This window comes from Athalia rosae, chromosome 3 (assembly GCF_917208135.1).
Source record: "Athalia rosae chromosome 3, iyAthRosa1.1, whole genome shotgun sequence".
In the NCBI taxonomy this organism is placed as follows: Eukaryota; Metazoa; Arthropoda; class Insecta; order Hymenoptera; family Athaliidae; genus Athalia; species Athalia rosae.
Window position 1 is genome coordinate 7134655 of NC_064028.1, and position 18853 is coordinate 7153507.

The window sequence follows — 18853 nt, forward strand, 5'->3', positions numbered from 1 at the left end:
TTTCTGCTCAAAAAAGTAAAAAAATTGGCGATAATTCGATCAATTTGATATGAAGATCAATTTAGGTTGCAGATTCGAACTCGTATATTCTTAGCACATGAGAATGCACTTAAATTCAGGTCTTAGATTTAAGAATTGAAAAAATCAAAGGTAATCACCTATTAGTGTTCTTCCTCGGAGTTGAAAATTCACTATTTTTCCAATTCTTCGACTGTTTGACCTGAACGATGCAATGCGGCGTTCGCGTGTTATGCCGGTATCCTAAAATCAAGAATATGTCGAAGAAATCGATCAGCTATTGACAAAACTTGCGTTTTATGTGGAAAATAAATGTTGTATATGTAGTTCGACCCTTAGGCTTTGTTCAACCCTCGTAAATTTCGTTCCAACGATCCGTCTATGTAATCTCATTGTCGGCAGCTGATCATAAATCAGTGTGCTGGCTGCTGCTTACATTCTATTAACTACAAATCGATTCCTTATTATAACGCGTTTACTTATTATTTCTTCACCTAATGCACTGTGGTAAAAAAAAAAAAATCTGAGAAAAACGAACTGTAAGAGAGAACAAAAATGACCGCGCGTGTTTGCGCAGCATCTGCCGTATTTCTTCATCCGGAACACGCCAAATCACGTTGTTATGTCTACCCATGATCGCTATGTGTTATACCTATCCCACCATTCTCGGGAAGAAAAGATTTCCCAAAGTTCCTTGGAATCCTTGAAAAAATCTGTTTGTGCCAAAAAAAAAAACGAAAAAAAATTCCGCTCCAACTAGACCGCAGTATATATAATTACGAACATCATCTTCTCGTACGGACGTATAGCATCCCAATTTTTCTCAGGCACTCGGAAGCCATGCTCCAATTGTTCCCACAAGGATCCTCGGTGATCCTGACGAATTGGAAAGACACCTTATTCATAACGCCCCTGAATCTTGCGACCGTAATGTCACGACCGGAGATACAAATTACGACAACGGATACATGTACTCTCAGGAACCGGAGATCGAGATGCACGTGAGTAAAGCTTTCGGCTCTGCAGAAACGGATTTCGTTGAAGAATATGGTGAGAAAATTAAAATACGATTGTGTCCCGAAACAGGCAAGACCAGGTCTCATCATGGACGTTGTTAGAAATCCAGTTCCCGTCGCCGCTGTCCCTGTTATTCCAATTACTCCAGTTTCTCAGGTACAAAATTTACCGGTCATTTCAATGGATCCATTGGACGTCGGAAGTCTGCCGGAAATGGAGAGATTCACGGTCGAGCTTAAAAAGGACATTTATGGCCTTGGAATCACCATCGCCGGATACGTCTGCGAAAAAGGTGACCGTCACACTCTACTACCGCTCTCTGCGACGTGCGTTCATGTCTGTGGGTTTTCGGAACATGTACGCACGAAAATCTGAAATCCTCGAGCTTTTTTTGTACTCAAAAACCGATTAAAAAATTGCAGAGGAGTTGTCCGGGATTTTTGTTAAAAGTATAAGCGAGGGAAGCGCCGCCGATTTGAGCAATAAAATCCAGATAAACGATCGCATAGTGGAAGTCGACGGTCACTCCCTCCAGGGATACTCAAACCACGAAGCCGTCGAAGTATTGAGAAGTACGGGGCAGAGCGTCACTCTATGCCTCGAAAGATATCTTCGTGGACCAAAGTACGAAACACTTCAACAGGCTATTGCTGCCAGCGAACAAGGACCCCAGCAACCCGGATCCCCGTCAATAGCGAGCTTACCAGGCTTTCCAATTAGTGCGGTAAGAAGATGCGGAGTCTAGACTCTCTTTGAGTTTTTTTCTTCTTTCCAGTAGGAAAAGTTGGAGGGAAAGAAAATAATAGAAACTAGGATAATATTGGGAAAGGAAAGAGGAAAATTCATTGGGCATTCCTACGTTTTTTTTTTTATTTTTGTTTTTCTATCCGGTGTTTTTCTTATTTTCTCTTAGGACACGAACGAAATCGAACCGGAGGGCGAATCGCATACTACCGTCGATAGCGCCGTTATGCACGAAAGGGATCGCGAGGATTCCGAAGAACCTGACGAAGCTTCGAACGTTGAAGCACTTCTTAGCGATCCTTCGACCGAGTTGACCCCGCAGATTAGAGCCTCCATCAAGGCCAAATGGCAGAAGATCGCCGGACCAGATACGGAGATTGTTGTAAGTTTTACCCAAATAGAATCTTTACCCGAGAAAATCGAAAATTCCGCTCGGGCATCGATGGGAAATAATGAGTTTTTCAATTTTTACGCGATAAAATTTTCTGCGTCATTTTTTACATTCAAATTATTTCCGAAAAATTATACCCCGGAACCCCGTTATACGGCGAACAAAAAGTAAATTCTTGCTCACTGAACCGAGGGGACGCTAATGAATCAGCGATTTTATCGTACGTGACATTTTCACACAGTGGTGTATCAAACACAATACGCAACGGTACTTCATTCAAATCATCGCCCTTTATTTCGATTCGATGGATATTTTTCGTTGAAATTTCATCATGCGAGTGACGGTAGCCTAGGAGACAGGACATCAACGTGAATTTAGAGCTCGACAATTTTTGTCGACTGACCATCGTCACCGAACCGCCAGTTGTTAAATAATATTTCATCGCGCGTTGTAAGGTCGCACAGCTGAAAAAATTCGCGGAAGGAAGTGGCTTGGGAATTAGTTTGGAAGGTACGGTCGACGTTGAAGATGGACAAGAAGTACGACCTCACCATTACATCAGATCCATACTCCCGGAGGGACCAGTAGGACAAAACGGCTGTCTGAGAAGCGGAGATGAACTTTTGGAGGTACTTTATTCATCGATCTATGTATCATTAAAAAAAATTGATACTTGCTTTTTCATTTGCCAGATATAGCTGAAATTTCATATCGTATTTTCATTATCTTATAAATGAGAACAAGTCCGTTTGCGAAGAGAACATGGATTAATTTTCAGGTAAATGGATATCGTTTGCTTGGAATTAATCACATGGAAGTAGTTAGTGTACTCAAGGAGTTGCCGCTTCACGTTCGCATGGTTTGTGGAAGAAACATCGCTTCGCAAGATCCGCTTTGTCCCATCGATACTGCTCAACATCAGGCTGCTTTTCAGACCAGAGTAAGTCGCGCGTAGTTTATTTCAAGGGAATAAAAATTTCACGCCGAGAAATTGCCCGTCGCTCTATCGTTCGTTCGTTTATTCATTCATTCGTTCTTTATTTCATATCCAGAGTATTCTCGGTGGTTCGCTTCAAAATTTATTACCAGCGATGGATCGTTTGGTGAAGGCAAAGTCCGACGGCTCGTTGGCTTCGACAACAACAACGGCTACGGTCACCGACGCCAGTCTAAGCAAAATGAAATCACGCTCGCTCGAACCTCTGACTGGTCTTGCTATGTGGAGCTCAGAGCCGCAAATTATCGAGTTGGTTAAAGGAGAGAGGGGCCTTGGGTTCTCGATTCTGGACTATCAGGTAAGAACTCGAGTCGATTTATAGAATTTTTATGATCCGATCCAAGAATGTCGTACAATCGTACACGTGCTCACTTTGGCTCCGGTATTATAATTTCAGGATCCGATGAACCCCAATGAAACTGTGATAGTAATTCGCTCACTGGTGCCTGGGGGTGTGGCTCAAGTTGACGGTCAATTGATCCCCGGCGATCGACTGTTGTTCGTCAATGACATTGCCCTTGAGAACGCTACGTTGGACCAGGCGGTGCAAGCGTTGAAGGGTGCTCCTAAGGGGACCGTGCGCATCGGAGTAGCCAAACCATTGCCTATCCCAGATAGCATTGCCCAGGTGAGCGGTCAAGATGACGAGGTTGATATTGAGCGGGAAAAAAGAAATTTTATGCCACAAATCGCGGTCACTGATAGTCGCAGACAAAGGCAGGAGTATTTTAGAGAAAGAAAAATTAACGTGGTGCAGCCACCTCATCATATGGATTTGATCGAGGGGCTCCAGCACCAACACAACCTCGTTAAATCCGAAAGCTTTTGAATATCTTATCTATATAGAGTAGTCAGTAGATGTCGGGTGTTTAGCATTTAATGAATAAAAAAACAGCGCCTCCGATCCAGGGAAACTGAAGAGCTTAGTGTATTCGATTGAATTATCGGGATCTCGCGAAAGAGTGCAGCTAATCAAACCGTCCGAAACTTGAAATTTCGCGATCGGAATTTAAAGAAAAAATATCTACATATTCACCTGAATTCGTCATTGCCACTTTTCTACAAGAGTGTACAAACTTCGAGTTCATTTAATGGCTGTAAGAATCCGTCGTGAAGGTTTTTATTTCCGAGTATAGAAGGTTCACAATGACTGCAGCTTTTCTACTTCCTGTGATCGTAGATCGGACGTTTACAGGATCGTGCATATAATATATAAAGTGCCTTGCAAGAATTATTATATTTGCCACGTTTGCGGTAAATTTCGATAATGACTATTCGTGGAACGTTTTGTTTTCTCTCAAGCGCCTTCAATGCATTATTATTCGATTTATATGAAATTTTAGATATCTCAGGTACTAATTTACAACAACGAACAAAATAAAAGTATACATACGTATAAATATATTTTTTAAACATTCGATAATGGATCTTAAAATCTCCGTCCGCGAACAACGTCCTCGGACGCTGAGCCTGAAAATTTATTTCAAATTTCCATGGCAGGCTGCTGATACTTACGGCACTATTGTGCTAATAGTCGAAGACGTGGAGAGAATTCAGTATTCAGAAATATGAAACATTCTAACGAGTGATAATTATCCAATCCATAGAAACTCGTCACTTGGTTCATAGCTTAGTTTAGGAGGATCGTTACGCGTCGTAATGTCCGGAATTGAATATAATTATTAGTTGGATATCGAGATTCTAGCGTCTGAATATCCTTTCTAGGTTTATGTTAGGTATTTCGTTGGTAGATTTACTACTCCGATTTTCATCTTGTTTCACATACCAGTAAAAATGACAGATCTGCTTTTAAATAATTTTCTAATAATTCAACAATTAAATTCAATATCCCATAGCGAATGAAAAAGAAATTCAAATCGATATCATTACTTTAGTATTTTTTTCTAAGTATATAATCTCAAATATTACAATCTGCCTGAATATTTTATACGTCATACACAGAGGTAGACATATGTAGAAATATACATATATTTTTTTAAAACATGTTACTTGGTTTTTTCCCAAGCGAGACTATATGTATAGACTCGCCGGTTTTCGAAGGTTTTAAATATCGAAAACCGAAGTTATTGATTACGTCATTTCTAATCGCAGCAGTATTTCTGGGGCATTTCGTTTCAAGTATTAAGTTATAAATAAAATTAGGTCCGGTTCGTCGGCATTGATATTTGGTACAGCTCGTTCTTCGACTGCATATTTTTTAACTTTCAGTTGAAAAAAAGCAACTATTAATATTTCACCATTTCAATCATCCAGCCTAATGAATGGGCAGGTACTTCACGTTTTTTGTGTGTAATTCCCACGTCCTGTCGTAAATGTATTTTTGATTTATAATAATTTCAGTTATTTACGCCTCTATCCCACTATGTTTTCAATTAAATGTTATATTTCCGTTTTGTAAATTACTGTTATACAGCACGCTACATTAAACGCACCCGCTAAATTAAAAACTTCAATGAAATCGCTGACAGAAATTTTCAAAAAAATAAAAAATTATGCGTCGTAATTTTTCGTAAAGTATCATATTTTTCGCGATTTTTTATTTCTGTTGAAAAAAAATGGAAAAAAGTATGCAAAATAAAAAGAAACAATTAAGAAATAAGGTCTTCTCAAGCCAATCACGTCTTATGAATTATATTTCATTCTCGAACATTGATCCATTTTGATATCGCACCGCTATTATAATCATTCGATTCACAACGCTTCTTTTTTCAAATAAGCATTCATAAAAGTAATCTAATCTAAATAATTATCACGTAAATCGAATACTTCATTGATCGATCACGTTATTATCGTGATGATATATTTTCAAAAATATATAATTAAAAATTGTGCAATATACGCTGTATCATGTATAAATTTTGTCTGTAGTGATAATTCGTTTCAAGTTAGTATTATAATTATGTAAATACATTTTATGCATACTTTTCTTCCACCAATATTGCATGCGTGTGTTTTCTTTATGTACTTAATAATTGACTATTCAAAACTCCAGAAGAAAAAATAAATAAAATGATTCAATTAATTCAACAAATAGATTGATAAAATTATATTAAATACGTAAGCATATCAAATTTTAATTCATTAAACAATATTCAAGAGACTTTCGATTAACATAACATCGGAATATAATTGTTAACGATTGTATTTTCGGTATTTATCATAATAAACGGGATGCTGTAAACCTGTACAATAATTGTTATGTTTCGTTTGATTATTATATACCCCTTGAGTATGTCCGTCCATTCGTCCATCCCCAAATCCCCCGTACCCAATTATTGTATGTGCCCGTAAAAATTTCAGTTTGTTCGATTTTTTTAATTTCCTTGTCCTTTTGAGGTGATTGAAGAGGGAACATCTTCTCAATATATAAATATATTGAATTCAGGAATTTAGAAATTTTTACCGAACTTCAACATGCCCTAAAGAGAAATAATATTTACGGTGAGTATCGAACAGTGAAAAATATTTCAGCCAGATATCTTGCGAAAAAAATTCGGTCATTGATTTGTACATTCGTGCGAGCGACCGTAATGAAAATTTTGTCGATCTGCTTCGGTATTCAAGAGATGCGAACACTGTATCGCCATCAGCTATACATCCTATCGGCGATGAGATAGCTAAAATTTTACGTAGTGTTTGATCGAATTGAAATGAATCATTGAATATTAATATAACGACTGTGGTGTAGCTAGAAAGGAAACAAACTTCGACTTGTTGAAAGCAAATTATCGCGGGGTGTAATGCGAGAGCAAGTAAGTACAAAAATAATAGTGAATGAAAATTGCCTGGTAGAGTAGAAGAAAAAAGAAAAAAAAAAAAAATCTTCGTGAAATATAATTAAATAAATGAAAGGAACATACGTAAAGATATTTTTTTTTTTTTTCTCTGAACATACTTATGATTTTATATACCAGTAGCTTCTCCACAACGAACTAAGCAGTGTATAAAATTGACTTTGTCTCTTTGCAGTTAGTCGAGAAAGAGAAAGAGAGAGAGAGAGAGAGAAAGAAAAAGAGAAAAAAACAGAAAAAAAAAATGAGAAAAAAGACAGTTACTGAGAGACTGAGAGACAGAGAGACAGAGACACATAGGATATGAGAAGTCAGAGAACAGAAAACCACAAGCTGATATATGCGGTAAATATTATATAATAATTCTAATACTTCTCTTTATGTTCGTTTGAATTAAACGATCTTAGATCGAAGCTAACTAAAAAATATTGCATATAATACTTATAACTAACGTTACTCTAAGTTATCTTTTCCTTCAATTTTCTCTTTATTTTTCTTTGTTTCATTATTTTATTTTCGTTTATTTCTATTTTTCGTTCACCGTCGCTTTTCTAATATATATATTACAATCATGTATGTATAATATGTAAATCCATATAGCTTTCCACTACTCACTGGCACTTTTCCTTCACTACTATTATATATGTACATAGCAAGAACTGAAAAAGCTTTGATTGAAACTATTTTCGTGAAATGTTAATATTCAACATTTTTCGTCTCTCCCGATGAAACATGCATCATAGATTTGGCTTGTTTTTGAAACACAATGAGAAAAAAAAGCTCTTGTGACGTGCGATAGGTGTAGCGAAAAGATTTCAGGGAGGGTTTCAGAGCCACTGAATCTTTAATTCTAGGCGCAGCTTAATCTAGACGTCCAATATCCACCTCGGGTCGCCTATAAAATCTCTTTATGACCCGTAGGGTGGGTTGGTCTCTTCTTAAAGCGACAGACTCATCTTATTTCGGGTGATCAACTGAGAAACTGTGGAAGATAAAGTTATATCCGTTCTATATAGCTAGTTTCATATCTATCACTGCCGAATTTACAAAAAAATCTGTATCAAATTTAAATAACCACTGCCTTTCTCTCACGTATGAACAAGATATGCGACTACCTATGGCCTAGATTTCACGCTAACACTTTTCACCCCTATGATTGAAATTACGTTGATTGATGGAGGGATTGTTCAACGGACCCCTTTTAATTTTTTTTCGTTTTTTTTTTTTCTCAAGTCTTTAAATTCTCTTCATTCGCACCAATTCGATAATTATGGCATAAATTCTTTTCGCACATTATCTTTTTATTATTGTGAATATAATGAATATCTCTTATTCCTGTTCAGTGCATGCCGTAGGTTAGAATAAACTAATCTTAATCTATTTCTTTTTTTTTCTGATTAATTTCAGAACCGGATCTGAGCACTCATAGGATCGCGGGAGGATAATCATTATTAATTAGATATCGACCAATGCGATATTGTTGTTGTGACTGTACACATATGCTATAATATTCATACACTATAACATATTGTAACGTTAACGGTGTTACGTGTGCCCTAAAAAACATCCATTCCAATAATCCCAAGACTAATTATGTAACTTTAAAATTGATACACCTACGCTATTAATTACAGTGATAAATGAAAAAGTCGCGAACCATCCCTGAAAAAATGAAAGGAACCGAATTATATAAAATTAAATTTAACAAAAAAAAAAATAAGCAAAAGTAAATGAAAAAAAATATGAAGAAAATTATAACTTATACCCCGTCATATTTGTGTGCGCGGATTAAAAAATTTTTATAAAACTTTGTAACTTATTTCTACATATATACACATATTACAATCGGCAGCTCACATATCTTTAAAGAAAAAAAATATATATAATATATATATATATATATGTATATAAATCTTATATACATGGAATTTTATCGATACTGAACTGATATTATTAAACTTCAACGAATGAAGAACGAAAGATAAATGATTGGAAAAATAAAAAAAATTGATAAAAGGAAAAAAGATTTTTAAACAAAGGCAAAGTAAAAAAATTCTCTAATAATAACCTATGTGATGCATAACTTACGAATCTAATCAAAAATAATAATTAAGATAAAATGAAAAATGGTTATTTTCAACGAATTTTCAGACGCGCGACTAAAAATCGATAAAAAAAAAACCATACTGTATGGTCTACAGATACTCGATAGTTCGAGATTTTTAACGGGATGATTTTTTTCCTTTCATTTTCACACAACTTTAACTACGAGAAATTATTTCTCAGTTGTTGATCAATTCATAAGTGTCAAATTTCAGATTGCCAAAGTACGATCCTATAAGTCCTGTAAAAAGTAAGCCGAAAGCTCTTCGTTTTTCGCGTCAGCTTCAAAGTTACATTTTTTTAAAGTTTACCTAATGAAAAAATATCCAACGAAAACGTCGCCACGAGTTTATGGCAGTAAAGATAATAAAAATGTCAAATAAAAATAATTAATTTTGCGAACAATGTTATATTCACCCGCAATGTACGTACCTAATCCCCTCCGTAACCAACGACCTTATGAGCCCTGTGGTGATGAAAATCCATAAATAATTAAACGAAGAAAATAAAAATAATAACGATTAAATACATATATCAATTTAAAAAATGAAAATATAAAAATTTAAAGAATGAATGCAATGAAATTCTATCAACGTTCGATAATACAAACCTACTTATATATATGTGCAGCCTACGTAAAATACGTGTACGAATTCTCGTGGCTGTAATAATTGGTAATTTTAGACGAAATGTTTGTAACTATTTAATTGTAACTATGTGCGAAAAGTCGATTCTCCTGGCCTAAAGATACAGTAAATCACTAAAAAAAAAACGAATGAAAATTTAAAACGAAAATCTCTACTGTTCGACGTGTATTACCGTAACACGGAATCAATAATTTCTTGGTGTAACTAAATCTGAACTTCTATCGATTAATCTTTCGTGAATTAGGATCATCCGTAAAAAACACTAAAAAGTTCTAATTTCCAATTTTCCAAATTTTCTGTCCTCCGTATAAGAACCTGTACGACTGCTATGCATTATGCCTGAAAGTAAATATGATATAATTGATTGTACAATTATCTACTTGCTGTGCATGGCGCCAGCCGTTGCAGCCTCATTGATTATAAGTATTCTACTACATTGAAGAAGAAGACACTGTATTCTACTGTAGAAAAACAAAGAACAACGTATTATAATTATTAACTGTTGAATAATATTTACCGAAAAATTTTATGTTAATGTATTTATCTCCATTGTTAATAAATATATGAGAATAGATACAACGTGCGTGAATCGAAAAAGTGTTTCGAGCGCGTCAAGTTTAGAGAAACCGAAAGAAAAAAACAAAACCGCGGAATGTTCTTCCCCGTAAAGGAATCCATTCGTTTTTTTCATTTTTTAATATCGTCGTGCAGCATAACCCAGTGCGCGGAGGTAAGACGAATTGAGATGAGGCGAAGAGAAAAAAAATGAAATAAAAACTGAAGCAATAATATACATTATTTTACCATTAACGAGTATGTAAATGTACCCACCGAAGTTGTAACCGCATAATATAATTACAGCATCAACCAGACACTTGGAGCGATTCAAAAAAAAAAAGAAAAAAGAAATAGGATATTTTTACCGATATAATATATATTCCATATTCGTACGAATTCGTCATTGCGCCTACAACAACTATTTGATTTACAGTAATGCGAGGGGAAAACCCGTACAAAACGATTACGATAATTTTTTTTTTGCTCTCGTAATCCTGTCCACAAAAACGGCCTTCTATTTTTACATAGGTAAAAGATGAATAAATTGATTCGTTCGTGAACACAAAAATTGCGATGATAATAGTGAGACTCATTATTATTTTCAATTTTTTCGGGAAAAATAATTTTTTTCTACATCGCAGAAATGATGATAGTGTTTTTACCAACATCATAGAGAATTCGGATATTTTTCCCTAATTTATAAGCAGTTAAAACGCACCCACACATTGACTCATTCTGTCGATATCTTTAAAACATTCGTGCGTAACCATCAAATCCTATTTTTAATTCTCGATCTATACATAGCCGGAATACCGTTAGTACGCTATCTTATACCGCGAGTGAGGCTCATTTTACTTCCTGGAAAAACGCTGAAATTTTATCAACGTAGGAAAAAAAATTACAATCGACCATTTTGGTTCCCCGAGGCAGAAAAAGAGGAGAAATCAAACGAATTGCAGCGTTTCCGGTCCTCGTGGATCGTTTCTCACTTTTCTTGTACGACTACCTGTACGAATCGTTGTTCGAAAACTCGTGCAGTTTACGAGGAAGTAGAACTGCCGATAGAGTAAAGTGTGTATAGAGGATTCGGGGAAGTTAAGAGGGAGTAAATTAAGCGCACAAAGTTAGGAAAGTTTCCTTATGATGCCATTGGTAGAACCATCCAGAATTCATTGCGGGCCTTCTCGAAGTAGTCAGCCGGTTTATAACCGACTCGTAGTTAGTTTACAGTCACTCAGCCTACTAACAACGTCTGCCTGAGTGTCTGTCCGTCCGAATGTCTCGGGTAATCGGTATTATAGAACCAGCTGAGAATACGTTTTCTTCAACTTCTCTTCACATTCCGATGCTACGCGTGTACCTGTTTTATCACGTGCCCAAGTTATTATGATGTTTTAGTTTGTCGTATCGTCACACCTGTACATCTTGAATCGCACAGGAAAGAAATTGGAATAATGGATCTTTTGGTTCTCACTCGCGCGTATTTCAACCAAGTTTGGGACGTTCCCATCGTGAGTCTGATATTCACATATTTAGTTGTTAGAAGTAAAAGAGAAGAAAAGTAGTTGCTTCTCAACCGCTGCAATCCCGTTGAATCGTCGAGAATTTTTTTTTTTTAATCCTACCCACAATCACAAAAGTCTTTGTAAATATTTTGGTGCACATTAGATAGAGGAAGCCGGGCCCTGAGGCTTCTCGTAGTTCCCGTTCACTATGTAATTCCGATGCTGCTCCGGCTCGAAATAAATTCGTTTGGTAAAGCCCCGTGCGATGTAGAGATTTGTAAAATTTTACGACCGACTTTTACCTCGTGAGCAATACAAACGGTGTAATGAGCGCCAATAAAAAAAAGAAAAAAAAAAAAAAAAAGAAAGAAAATCTGATTCTCTTTACTGCAAATATTTTATTGCAAATGTGTATAGTCGTATTTGAGTTGAACTTGATCCGCGCACCCGTACGCTGCTAGTTTACGATAATATTTGGTAATCGATGCAATTATAATATTTACACACAATTACAGCTGATTCATGTAAACTAACGATATGATAATAACTGTACTTTTGTCCCTGTATTTTGTGCTCCTCACGCTCGTCTTCGTATTAACGGCAACTACTTCCACATCTTCCGCCGCTACCACTTCTTCTTCTTCTTCCTCTTCTTCGCTAATACGGTAGCTCGTCACGCCGATCTGCATCGTCAGGAGAAGTAGAAGCCTACCAGATGACAGTGAGTCGACTAATCAAGCGCCGGAACTCGTCGACCTCGCTGACCTCAACGACCTCACCTCATCCAAATCAGGTGCGTACACTTCATTTTCTCTGATTCCTCTCTACCGCCGCGTATTCCACGAAACGTCCTCCTCTCGATCGACGCGAAGTTCGCGACTACCGTTCACTTTTGCTTTTCTAATTTTTTTCTCTTCCCTCGCCACGATCCGGACCCTCGTCGGATCGCGCGTCAGATATATGATTTTAATTGACGAATGAACGACAGCCGGTCGAGTTCGATGAGGTCAGATCCCGACGACCCCGCACCTCTCTCGTTCCCGTTTCATCTCATTCATACGTACTCGCGTAGATCGGTAACGCGCCCGAGATTCGCTGAATATTTTTTTTTTTTCAATCCAGTACACGATATCTGACGTAAGGTAAACGGAGTCGGCATTCCGTTCGTCGGTCTTACATAAACAGCTGTAAACGCCCACCGTCTTCGACATCGAACACGTCGCGAATACGTACCGTGACCTGCAGCGAGTGAATCGATGGCTCATAGCCGCAGCTTCTCCTGCCGCTGCAGTTCCTGCTGTTGTTGGCATTGAGCTTGCTTTTTGTAACGTGCATACGTCGACGCATTCCCGTGCACACGTATCACGTACAAGCTGTAAATTCATATGCACAGCTATCGCGTGTATTTATAACTATTATTTAAGCGGCGAACACCGTGCGATGCCATTAGCAGCGGGAAACGCGTTTACCCCTCGTGATTCGTGCATCAATCGAAAATAAGGATGAGAAAAACAAGCGAACGAAGCGCACGTCGTCGTTTCGCACATGGTTCTCGACGATATAGCGACGGTCTCGATGACGAAATCCCGCTCGAGAGCAATTCAGTCGCCGACCGTTGGAATATATCGAGTCGATAAATGATGTTGAAATTTTTCAGTCGTACGAAAATCTCTACGCGTAACTCAAGATGACGATCGTAAATACCGCCGCTAAACGGTTGCGTGGACACGGTCGTAGGTACACAATAATTCTTGAACGACATTGATTCGCTGGCTCATTGAGATCGACGCGCGAAGCTTCGTAAATCTATAGATCTTACGGTCCGGCCGACACAAGGAGGCTGCGATACGAGCGGGGGTAGGCGAAACGGGAGGGAAACGGGCACAAGTATACGCGGATCCGAACTCCGACGGGTGTTCAAGATTTCGGTTGGGAAACTCGAGTCAGTATTAGTAGAGTGTCGGTCTAGACAAGAGCGGCTGGGTGCCATTGAGAGAAACCCAGTTTGTAACGATACTGCTTAATAACCGATAATGACGATACCGCCGTCGTTGTAACAATCGTCTTCATACGTACAGGACGTATCGCATTCGAGATATAATGCTTCGAGAAGCGGTGCAATGTGTCGGATTTTGTTGTCCCTTTGTCAAAGGTGTGTTATTTGTGAGTGCGAAACTTGGAAGGTCCGTTACCAGGTGAATTTCCATCACCTTCCGAACCCTTCGTTTTCGCATCCCTTCGTTATTTCTTCGCAACGCTCCCCAGGGGGTTTGAATATTCGTTTTTTTTTTTTCCCGCAAATTACACTTTTTCATCTGTTTCCGATCCATCTCGAGCACGGGCTGAAATACACCCATTCGATCGTAGTGCGAAACGTTGGATTTTTTCGGTCTGGTTCTTTTCAAAATTTTTACCGACAATTCATCGGCCGATGTACGAGTGGTATTGTACGGTATATAATCGAACGGTGTGTTTTACGCTCTCAAATTAAACGCAATGAATTTTCCCCCTGTAGATATAGTCGTAAATTTAATGCGGCAATACTTCCTGCGGAATTTGTTGCGACTTTAACGGCGCCAATGAATCGAAGTCTCATTTTATACGCGATGTATAGCTACTCCGGGTTTTATGCATGAACATTTTCGAGTCTGGAGGGAAAAAAAAACTCCGCCAAATTCACCCGATTTCTGGTTCGAAATTGATTTGTATTTTTTTTTTTTTTTGTTCGCCTATAAAATGACCGTAATTCTTTGCACTCAAATTGTCGGAATAAAATTTATAACTTTTTCGTTCGCAAGATGATAGATCTGCTCGTCCGCAGTCAACGGGAATCGCGAGCGATTGATCCATCGGATTAGAAGATAATTACGATCTCGTTAAAAAAAAAATATATAAATCTTTTCCTCCTCGTACATCAGACGGCCGAAGAGTGGGAATATTCCTTTGATCGTGACATTTACACGGAGACGGTGGTCGTGAATTTGGGAGAAAAAAATGTTCGTCTTCCCGGTTCTGTTTTGCGCCCCGATAAATCGAACGGTATTACTCGCGGTGCAATAATTGAGTGACGAGGCGGTCTAGGTGGAGTCCTCGTATTTGGTTTGAATGGACAGACGTAATCAAAGGGGATAGTAAAACTAGAGAACTAACAGCTGGATATTGTCTTCCCAAGTACGACACGAGTTTACAACACGATTTTGGACGCGCGCGCTCGCGCGCGACTCAATACACCGTATACTTTCAAGATATATTATTCGAAAAGAACCACGTTAACGTGTTCAGATTTAGATTTTATATTCCAACCATTTCTTCTCCGATACGCTCTCTCGGTCTTCCACAGAAACTTTTTTCTATTTATTTTTTTTTCTCCTCCTCTGCATTTCCAGCTTGCTCGGCCGCTGTACATTTTACTATTTTTACCCATCACTCATGTATTCTCGTATATTGGTTTGAAAAAAAAAAAAAAAAAAATTGTAAAAAAAAAAAACTGGTTCAATTTATTTCTGTATAGAAACTACTAATCGTGCATCGTTCTTGCTCTGTCGATTGAATCCCGTGTACGCGTGATAATATGATTAGATAAGTTTTCTCGTTAAATATTTTCGGAACGATGGAAAACACCGGTGAAGATAATCGCGCGATTTACATCTCCGAATGCACGTAGAACGAAATTATTCCGTCATTCGAAAGACTTCGTTTGCACGTGGTGATAATAGATGGATATCGCGTAACGGGAACACGGTGCTCATCATTCGACCGGTGAAGAACAATCCGAACGTTTCTTACGTTCAACCGTCAACGCCTCTTGTGGATGGTAACAATTTGAACCAGGTCTCAAATAGCGAAACTTCTATTTCAGGAGCGAGCGGTAACTCAATCGACAAACATGACCCGGATGCGGACGAGGACGCCGATCAGTTCGAAGACGCATCTCCGCTGACTCCTGTCCACTCACCGAAGAAAAAGACGAGTGTACTGCCCGCGCAGAATACGGTTACGTCAGCGATCTCCTCCGAGTCAAAGTCCGACAAATGTTCAGGTGACAAAACTCCCTCGTCAGGTAAAAGTAGTCCCGCAGCGGTGGTTCCCCTGCGAGGCGATCATCCCACCCGGGACTTGCTTCTATTTACCGACGGCGTCGTTCCCGTGGTGAACGTGACGATATTGGGCGAAACGAAAACGCCGGAATCCAAAGCGACGCAGCACCGCCGTCACCGTGATAAAAATGAAGGGGACTTCGAAAGACGCTTGGAAACCGAACGAGAGGAGATCGCGAAAAATTTTTCAATCTACGACACGGGACCTTCGACCTCGACGTATTGTCAGGAGAGGAGAAAGAGCGTGAAACGCCAAGGGAGTCTCGTTAAGGAAAAAACGGCTGACACTAAATCAGGGAAAATCAGCGAACGGAGTAACTCGAACAAGGGAGACGACGCTGCTAAGGGCCCTTCGCAGTCCCCTGACGATCCTGAACGGAAAATTATGACCGCAGATACGATAATGCCGGAAACCGCGTTAACGTCGCCGCAAATACCGCCGGGCGAAGCGATCGAAGAGACTCGAAAGAGCGTCAGAGACGTCGACGATACCGCGAGGAGGATGGCCAAGGAACGTAGAAAGAGTCTCAAGGAGCAGAAGAGCATCGAGAGGGTCAACGAGTACCTCGCCAAGCACGGTGTGGACGCGGACGTTACCGCGGAAAGGAGAAAGAGCCTGAAAGAAATGCGCCCGTTGCAACTGCAGCAAGTCGTCGTACCCGACAGAAGACAGTCGTTGGCGATTGACGTAGGACTTTTACAAGCGTCATCGGAAAGGAGGAAAAGTCTCACGAAACAAGAAAAGTTCGAGGTACCACCCGATGCACAGGATCAGCGGATCGCGGTGTCCGATGGAATCGCGAACGAAGAACAAAGCCTTTCCGGAGCATTCGAAGAACGAGGTGTCTCGACTACCGTGAGAGCGAACGTGGTCATCAAACGTCCCGAAGATTTGATAACTCCGGCACCGGAAATTGCGACACCCGGCTCGTCCTGTTCAACGATTAAACAAAGTCCGGATAACGCGGAATCGCGGAGATCCGTCTGCAGCAGGCGAAGTTCTTTGAAGAGAAAAGAGAGTCCGGCGGTTGTTGGAAGTTCTTTTGAAAATGAGTTGGAACCGAGGGGAATGATTTCTCCGTTAGAGGGTGAGAAGAGAATTAAAGAAGTGAAGATAAGAGAGAACGTGGAGGAAATATTGTTCGAGGATAATTCGAACGAGCAAGTGACCTCCATACCAGAAGTGCAGTTGGTACGTGCGAAAATAATTTCGGCCGAAGAAGCGGCGGCAAATGTGTCGAGCAGAGTTTCGAACACCAAAGTTGATTTGAAATCGCCACCGGAGATCGTGAACGTCTGTTTGGACGTTAATCAGGACAAGTTGAACGTTTGCAAAACGAAAATTAAGAAGGCCGCTTCGTCCGCCGAAGAGTCCGAAGACGGCCTCCTGAATTTACCCGGACTCACGAAATCGACTTCGGAAAATATTCTCGTCGAAACCGAAGAGGATAACAACACGATATCCGGTAAGAATTTCAAGCCAGATATACTCATGGACCTATCGAAGGTTCCAGACGAGGAGAAGGAGCTCAAAGATAAATCCAAAGACGCCGTGAAATCACCTAAGGATAAACGACTTCTGAGCAGAGTTGGCAGCGAAGGGTCGAAGAAAGTTCAGGACGTTAAACTGTCTTCGGTTATCCCCTTCCCCTCAGCGTCAACGGTGTTTTCCAGTGCTGCTGCATCGCCAACGCCAACGGCAGTGCCCCAAAAAATGTCAACGACGTGTAAAGATAAGACAGAAGTTACGTCGACTCCGTCTCGCGAACCCTCACTCCGTCTCGAAAATAGAGGCGAGGATTCCACCGTTACGATTAAAACAGTGAATGAGTTTGATGTTGAAAATATTCGTGTCAGTGAACAAAAACCCATCGCCAATTGTCCCGCTGCCCGGCTATCGGAGGGTCTTGTGGATACGATCATTTGTGAATCTGACGAAATAACCGAGGAATCAACGAGGGAAACCGATCTTCGGTGAGTAAATGTGTTTCGAATTACTTTTCTCCGAGACGGATAAAAAACATCTCACATCTTTCCATCCAGACTTGAAATAAAAAGAATCGCCTCGTTTCCAGCAACTTTTTACAAGTATTACACGTATAGACCCGGTTGAGCACTTTGTTCGACTAACTTTAATGGGACGAATGTACCACTTTCTAGTGAAGCGAATTTTCTCCACTCTTATCCTACAGTTTTTGATTTGTTTTGTTTTTTTTTTCTTATTTTCTTACGTGTCTTTTTTTTCGCTGAAAAGTGGTGGCGGTAATTCCACTCCATTATACACAGTGATAATTCCCGAAGCTTGCAAGCTCATTAAGGCACTGATACCGATTCGTTGTAGGTAGAGAGTTGTGTTGGCAAAATAGTCCGAAGAAGCGATAAAAGAAAAAGAAGCAGAAAAAAAAAAAAAGGAAAAGGAAAGTAGAACATCATCGACATTCCTCGACCCCTTTGATGTCGTGATTAACGGTATTGTTTTGTAATAAATTTGTTGAAATCGGACCGCGCTGATAGTTGATTCCTGCAACGGCGAGATAATCGCGTTTTCTTACACTACTTAATTATTCTTCCAGTATACGGTAATGAGTATAACGAGGAGTAATTCGTTCGATTCGAATGACTCGGGGGAGGGGGTTGGATACCGACGAACATCTCGCCGCTAATTGGTATAAAAATAGTTATTCTTATCGACGCGCGATTATTAACTCTTCCTAGAAACCTCCGTCTAGTTCTTTCACTTCGATAGACGGTGGTGGCTTAATTTTCTTACAAAGCTTCATCGACAGTCCGTCGATGTTTCTACCTCTGATAACCAATTCTCTGTCCGGGTATGTCTCGTGGTTCTCAAGAATTCGCCTCACGTGGCTCAACGAACACGTGACTTGTATCGCGAACAAAGATTGCATCGCCCACGTTACCCCGTACGTATAACGTAGGTCGCGCTACATCGGATACACCGATACG

At 39.5% G+C, this 18853-nt stretch overlaps 1 protein-coding gene across 6 annotated transcripts in view; it reads left to right on the top strand.

The window, feature by feature from the left end:
- LOC105687718 overlaps nt 1–18853 on the top strand; it is a 136346-nt gene that overhangs the window by 56354 nt on the left and 61139 nt on the right. For all 6 annotated transcript variants that reach the window (XM_048652429.1, XM_025746103.2, XM_048652427.1 and 3 more), the window contains 10 exons: nt 846–1019; nt 1105–1327; nt 1458–1759; nt 1949–2161; nt 2626–2799; nt 2949–3110; nt 3223–3465; nt 3565–3795; nt 12462–12585; nt 15652–17863. In XM_048652429.1, the coding sequence (XP_048508386.1) occupies nt 846–1019; nt 1105–1327; nt 1458–1759; nt 1949–2161; nt 2626–2799; nt 2949–3110; nt 3223–3465; nt 3565–3795; nt 12462–12585; nt 15652–17863 (4058 nt within the window). The remainder of the gene's footprint in view (nt 1–845; nt 1020–1104; nt 1328–1457; nt 1760–1948; nt 2162–2625; nt 2800–2948; nt 3111–3222; nt 3466–3564; nt 3796–12461; nt 12586–15651; nt 17864–18853) is intronic.